This window comes from Acipenser ruthenus, chromosome 4 (assembly GCF_902713425.1).
Source record: "Acipenser ruthenus chromosome 4, fAciRut3.2 maternal haplotype, whole genome shotgun sequence".
Classification (NCBI taxonomy): Eukaryota; Metazoa; Chordata; class Actinopteri; order Acipenseriformes; family Acipenseridae; genus Acipenser; species Acipenser ruthenus.
In genome coordinates this window covers 96,823,235-96,831,142 of record NC_081192.1, presented here as the reverse complement: position 1 = coordinate 96,831,142, position 7,908 = coordinate 96,823,235, and the positions used below count along the sequence as shown (strand labels likewise).

At 35.7% G+C, this 7,908-nt stretch overlaps 1 protein-coding gene across 1 annotated transcript; it reads right to left on the bottom strand.

Moving 5' to 3' along the window:
* Nucleotides 1-652: 652 nt before the first annotated feature.
* LOC117399789 (uncharacterized) lies at nt 653-4,309 on the bottom strand. Its single transcript, XM_033999161.3, has 5 exons — nt 4,025-4,309; nt 2,464-2,572; nt 2,083-2,202; nt 1,555-1,633; nt 653-1,474 (listed from the first exon to the last, which is right to left on the bottom strand). Exons 1-5 carry the CDS (start codon nt 4,117-4,119, stop codon nt 1,383-1,385), a joined length of 495 nt encoding a protein of 164 aa, XP_033855052.1. The 5' UTR covers nt 4,120-4,309; the 3' UTR covers nt 653-1,382.
* Nucleotides 4,310-7,908: the final 3,599 nt, after the last annotated feature.

Below are 7,908 nucleotides of genomic sequence, written 5' to 3'. Positions count from 1 at the left end.
TTATAGATGTGTTGTCTTCCTGGTTCGTTCTATAGGGAAATAGAGACTTATATCTCTGAATCGGGATTGTTTTCCCTTTTGTCTAAGGCTGGATTGTACACCTCCTCTTGCGGAACAATCTTTAGATATAAACATTGCTCCACACTAACACCAAACTGAATCATTGAAGAATATAATCAGTGTGCTACACCTTGATGGATGAGGCTTGCCTGAAGCATATATTTTTGTCTTAAGACCCCAGGTAGTCTCATTCGTGTTTCTCATCTCTTCTGCATTCTAGAAGTTACTATAAACCCTCACGACACATTTGAACCATTTTTATAACTAGAACTTAAGTAACATATCTGCAGGGGTCAGGTCGGTCAGGGTGTCCTCGGCTCACCGCGTACCAGCGACCCCTGTAGTCTGGCCAGGCACCTGCAGGCTTGCCTGGAAGCTGCCCAGAGGTGCATTGTCCTCTGACGCTGTAGCTCTGAGGTGGCTGCACGGTGAGCCTGCAGTGTGTAAAGAAGCAGGCGGCTGACGGCACACACTTCGGAGGACAGAGTGTAAAAATAATTGGACTTTCTAAATTGGGAGAAAATAATAAAGTAATTGGTCACTTCTAAATTAAAAAAAAAAAAAAAAAGTAAATAAAAAGCAAACACAGGTGTTATTTAAACATGTTTTATATTTGCCAAGCCCTTTCTTGCTTTAGTAAACAAACACAGAATCATCACAGCATGATATGATACAGCAGGTCTTGGTAGAGCTGAGCTCAAGTCAAGAAACACAATCTGTAACCTGACACATTTTTTTAAATCCAGTTTCACCATTAACACAAGACACCACAGCATATACATATTTTTTAGATGTCTTATACTTGGATTAACAAATACTACAAAGGTAATGTACAATCACCTATTTTTATTGTATAATGATACATACTGTTAGCACAGGTATTAGAAGATTATAGAACTGACATCAAGGTAATAATTGTTACATTTAAAACACAGTAACCCCAAACACCTCACAGCAACAATAAACTGATCACAAGGCTAGGGGAACATTGCTTTGTCAGCAGTTTGGGAAATAATATATTTGTTTGTGCTGCAGCTACCTTAAAAACATCCTGATTTTGGAATCACTGCTCTAAAAAATTAAGTTTTAAAAAATGGGTCTAAAAGAAAACAAGCATATCACGATCACATGGAAGAATATCATTACTTCTGAAATATTACTGACCGCCTCTTTCTTTTACTCATAACTCATTTCTGTAATGGCAGCAGTGTGCGATGCAGATATATTGTAAGGCAAAGAACTGGGCTGTGAATAGGTCTGAGTTATTTAAAAAGCTCTTCATACAATGTGTCACATGTTTAATTATCACTCACAAGTGAAACTCAGTAAATGGTGCAATTCGCTGTAGAGTGCTGAGTGCATATAAAATCGCTGGTCACTTCTTTGTATCCTGGGGATTGGTTTAAGCCACTTCCTGTCAAGAAAACAGAACAAACAAAAGTGAAACAAATGTTTGTGCGATCAATGTTACAGATAGAGGTTGATTTTTCGTACCTTCCACAAGGTTGAAGAGGTTGCAGTAGTTCGTACCATAATCCAAGATTGCATACCAGGCTTCAGAAACTGACAAAGCCTAGATTCCAAGAGACAGACACAGGGGGGAAAAAGTATTGTCTATGAAACCAAACAAACACACACACATATATATATAAGAGTGGCTCCTCGGGTGAAGGGTTGTCTTAAGGGTTCATTAAGCTACTTTGAAATGTAATTTAAAGTTGTCTGTAGATAAAACTATAGGTTGTGGTAAGAAATAAAAACAACAGTTACAGTAAAACATGGCATCAGATATGAATTAATTCAAATAAAACAAAAAACAAACGCAACAATTGGCAGTGATTGAGAGATTTAATCTTTCCTGTTCTGTAATTCCAGTCTGGTGTTATGTGTGGTCTATTTTTATTAAATGGTTCTGCAACACAGATCATATAGTTTGTTTGGACGTATTGGTTTGTTGTTTTAATATTTGCTATAGCCCAAGCAAACCACAACTACATAACAGATTGCTAAATAAACACTTACGACGACATGGCAATTGGTATTGGCCGGGTAGGGAAGCAGTCTGAAGGTGAGGTCATCAACATATTTCTTCACTGGAGTGGTGTGCTTTGCCTTTATGAAATGTACACCAGAAGACTCCAACTAAAGCAAATGAAACAAAGTTATCTGCACCACAATATTCTACATGTCAGAGCCCCTTTGCACTTCTGTGTCATATTACAAAGCCATGTCATTTTCAAACTTTTTCTGATCAGTATTTGTCAACCTTGCTACAGTGACTATAGCAGGATTTTATTTTTACATTCGCCCTGACCTAGACATGTGCTTTCTTTAAAATTACCCTTCCAACCCAAATACAGCAGGCATTGAAACATTTCTATCCGTTCAACATACTGCACTTACTTTGTACAGACATTTCTCTCCTCCATGAGCGCAGTTGTCTGCCGTGGTCCACTGTTTTATCTGGGTTACCAATGCGATAAAAACATCATGACAAGGGATTCCAAAGAACCTAGAACAGGAAAGATATCTTGTAAGTTTGATCTCATGGAACAGGACTGAGGCTTTTTTTTTTTTTTGCAGAGCATTATTTAGGATCCTTTCCTTGTAACTCAGCACCATCTAGTGGAAGTCTTTGTAAGCGTCAGCATTACACAGTAGCACAGCCTTTGACTGACCAGCATCATGGGGCCGACAGCAAGGATAATTGCCATTCATCATGCAACGGAATGAAGTGTTTCACCAGCAAGGAGAGTTATACAGGGTGTCTCAATATTACTGTGAGTCCACTAATACCACCCACAAGGACGATGATCAAATCACTGTAAAAGTATACTGTGTGATGACATTTTAAATTATGGTGGCGCTAACCTTACACAGTAGCTGTTTTTTAAGAAGCACAAAACAAACAACCACTGTGTAAACAATATGACCTTTTGTGGAAGTGTTAGTGTAATATTTGCAATTATCTTCATCACAGTGTTTGTAACTTGGTATTTCTTTAAAGCACATCTAGTTTTACAAAAAAAGATTTAACAGATGATAATTTGTCCTTTCTGAAAACTTAAATAAAGGCTTTGAAAGTATGAGATAAAAAACTTAGTAACAAATGAGTAAATATGACCCAGGGCCCAACTGTCAGTAAAGGAACTCCACAATGGACATGGTAGAGTTTAACTAAAAAAATCTAAATTGCTTTTCAGGGAGCAAAGCCACATCAACTACTCTCAGACTACCAGATTCAAACTTTGAGAACATTATACTGTAGTCACACCTAGTTTCAGGAAGAAGTCTAAATCGTGTCAGGAAAACTTACATGTAACTGGACTGGACTCTATTATTATTATTACCACAAAAGTTTGAATTGTGTTGCATACATTTGCATACATGTATGAAGCATATAATCAGATAACACTGTGGAATATACACTCTTAAAATATATAATTTTCCATACACACACACTACAGCTAAACTTCAAAATGTGGTAGTGACATGAAGCCAAATGCTTGTTTAACGCTAGTCTTTACGTCACCTGACCAGCAGTTACCTTGCACAACCTGTCAAACACTCAATATATAACACATTAGCTTTAAGGCTGCTGCTATTTAGAATATCATAGTTAAGGCACTGAAATGTTTAGAAACGTATGTTAAATAAAGTATGACGAAGCGATCCAAATGCATACTGTAAATATTTTCCAATTGGGTCCTAGTAGTAACATGACCGCAGTCCAATGCACCAATAACGTAACTTCCATCAAGTACAATACCACAATAGCAAAGTATAATATATAGATAGAAAACCCAACTAACACAACTAATATAATGTACAGTATATATATATATATATATATATATATATATATATATATATATATATATATATATATATATATATATTAGCTCAAAGAGCTAAAATATATTATTATTATTATTATTATTATTATTATTATTATTAATACTACCATTCAACTTTACACTGTGCATGAAGCGGTCCCGCTGTCGTGAAAGCAAAAGTCCCAAATATTATGGTGGTCAGCAAACACAGCCTGAAATGCATTTTGCTTTCTGTAATAATTCTTTCTCCCGGTTGTTTGAAAAAATATATAATAGTATGAATGTTGTCAAAGTTGTCAGTTTTGTTTTCCCGTGAAAGTTTAAACACGTCCTTGAAGCACAGATAAGCAAAACGATCACAGGACTTTCACATGCGTCACAGTGAGGAAGTAGCATCAAAACAATTATCTGACGGTACCTTCTGGAACTTGGAAGTGTTTTTAAAACAGAGGAGAGACCCCTTGTGGAAAAATAGAGAATTGCAGTGCTCTGTCACTACTGATAATAACTAAATACATTATATTAAAACATCAATCACCTTTTCAACGTTTATTTCACTGTGAAAACGTTGTCGTTACTTGATTAGATGATGCTGTAATGTTCTGGTTCGATCTAATACAGTTTTGTATTTTGAGTTTCAATCTATCACATAATGACGATCTTGCACAGAGAAATTAACGAGAAATTAAGAGAATCTATTTTCAAAATAATTAATTCAAAACAGTTTTGTGGCAAGCTCTGTATTTATTTAACACTGATTAAACAATTGGCTCTGGTATCAAGTCACATAAATACACTGTGTAAATACAGCACTTAAGTATATTTTATTTTGTCAAATGAAATATTTACAATACAAATACAACTAGGGTTGCCACCCCGCCGGTATTTTACCGGACTGTCCGGTATTTTTATGTACTTTGACCCCCTGTCCGTTTTTTTGGAAGATGTCCGGTAATTCTAAGCATTCTAATCTATTGGATATGTTCTTAAAAAAATGTGTTACAATAAACAATTTAATATAACATGTTGTGCTTGTATGAGTGAAATTCAAATACTATAACACAGCGGTGTGTAAATGCACCAGAAAGAATTGAGGTAACAACGTAAGCCACCAAAAAAGCTGTACCGTTATGTTTTTCTTGTGTGCTCACCGCTGTGTGTTATCTGGTATGAGCATGCGCGCTGCTGTTAAGTTTGACAGCCCTTTGAATGAAGAAGCGCGAAACTATTAAGTAGCATACTGTAACGTTAGTCACAATGGCAGAGACAAATGAAGAAGTAGATAATAGGAGGGGATGGGGCGTCCGGTATTTTCGTATCTCAAAGGTGGCAACCCTAAATACAACACACACACAAAAAATACATGATTGAGTCACACCTACAGCTACTGTTAATTTCCCTTGTAAAATCTTACTGTAGAGTGAGTATGCCACAGTAAAGGCATAGCAAAGAGCAGTAGAGCATAGTGAATGCATGCCAAAGCACAGACCATCCACTCTCTAGTATGCATGCTAAAGTGGTGTTCACAGAAATTGCATCACTTCAGACTTTCCCTCATCATTACCCGGTTTACATCAAAAATATGGTTCAAAGGTTTCCTGTTGCATACCATGGTCATGGTGAAAGCACAACCAATGTGTAATAAATCATTGTAAAACATTTTTTTACAGAAGTACATCATGGCTAAAACAGTGTATGTTGTGATATAGCAGTAGATACTACTGTATGTAGTATAGCAGAGGGATGGGGAACTGTAAATGTGATGTGGAAATGTATGCTGGTAAACCATTTCTAAGGACTCTTTTTCATATAACCAGTCTAATCTCACTGAAAGATGAGATGACAGTAATCCTGATGAAGCATCTGTTGGTTTTCTATAAATGTTCTTGCACTCTGTAAAGTTGCACAGTAATACTGTACCGGGGTATCTGGGATTTATCTGGCTTACTTGCCTGTGCTTTCAATATACATTTTCCTATCCTTTTACTGTGGTATTGAGGACAATAAAGTGCCATGTATGTTAATGGTGCATTAATGCTTCCCAATAAACCTAACAAACTCTGATAATCCTGGAATCAATACAAAATCCCTGAATACTGTCCAGATGACACCGAAGGTCAACACTGTCAAATATCCTTTCTTACTTGTTAAAATGATTATCAGTGGATTTAAATCAGATGAAATGTACTTTTAAAAATCTATGTTTTTTTTTACTGAAGTAAAGCTAGGCTTCTTTAAACTTCATAGTCAGTGTATATCTAAGTTAATTATCTGTAAAAGCAATAACATGCTGAACCATGAAGAATATAAGTAAATAGACAAAGCATGGTCATTCATGTGTATAAATAAAAAAACAAGCTTTGAGGTCAGAAAGGAAATGAGTGGAAATCTACTTAGTGCAGTGACTCTGCATTTTGTCTCTGTTTCCTTAATTGTTTAAGCAATACTAAAAATATCTTGTTGAAATAGAAACTTGTTTGGTGGTTGTCTAATTTCATTTTTAAATTGTTTAGTTTTAGATGATTTTTTGTTTAAAGTTGAGGATTTGTGTTTAAGCAAAAATTAACTTATTTTATCCAATGCATATCAGAGCATGTATAAAGCAACCCACTACTTCACCCCTCCCTCACCCCCCCAAAAGGAAAGTAAACACAGAAAATGAGGGCTAACTTTGTGTAAACTTATTTACTTGGCCCCCTTCGTGTATACAGGAAAAGTCCTCAGTGCTTTGGCAAAGCACAAGGCAGAGCTTAATGTTTTGTAATATTTCCAAATTTGCCTGTCAACAATAAACACCAGGAATCAAGGACTATATATATATATATATATATATATATATATATATATATATATATATATAGTATGTGTGTGTGTGTGTGATAAAATTAATCAAGAGAAGCATGTAATCATCTTGTGCTACAGACTGAATGTATAAATCAGGTAGATAAAAGGCAACGTTTACCGATTCAAATGTGTGGGTGTATTACTATAGTGTAATGTGACAATGCGACTTCTACACTATATAATTAACTGTTTTATTTGACTACGCCACCTTAGGAATTTCGCCCAAAAAAATAGTTTTATGAACACTTATAGTGAGCAAGGCCAGGTTCCCCAAATGCATACCCCTTTTAATTAAATGAAAATAAGCAGAGACATCAGCAAAACTAATAATTTAAAAAGTAATAATTTATTGTAGGGACAAATTATTTAAAAAATAAAGATTGCAGACAAATACTGTAAGGTATACAGGAATTTTACAGTGTAATACAACAATACGCCACCAGGAGGTCACCCGAACAGCCTAGATTCAAGGAGATAAAATTATAATAGTTTAAATCTCAGGTGCCACAAGAACTTGGTCATTAATGGTTGGGTATCAAGTGCCACAAGGCAGACAGGGGTTAACAGTGCAAATAAACTAAAACAAAATTAAACCACTCCAAAATAAGAAATACAAAATGTGCAAACAAACCGTGATAATGGAAAAGTGAAACAATAAAAAAAAACAGATTATCAAAATAAAACAACCATGGATAAATAAAAGAAAACACAACCACCGGTTCGCCGTGTTGCAGCAAGAGGCCCAGACCAATAGATACACAGTAGTAATACAAAATACCCCCTCCTCGCATATACCAATACAAAAAGATAAAAAGAACCGTATAGAAATAAAATCAAAAGAAACAGTAGCTGACAATTACTCCGTCTGCATTTACAAAGAACAACAATTACTCGTAATGCCAGCAACACAATAGTTAAACAGATTACCCCAAAGAGTTTCACTCATCCTACAACTTCACCACTATACATAATAGAATTCTTAACAATGTTACCTCGGGCAGCACAACGCTTACCCTACAAACACCTATATAAAATGTAAGTTGACATCGGAACATACCTTCCACACAAGTAAAACTCACTTTACAGTCAGCTAGCAACCCCAGCTTCCGGCAAAATGAATGCTGTTCTCGACCTAGCCAGGACGTCAGTTTATATGGGCTGCGAGTGA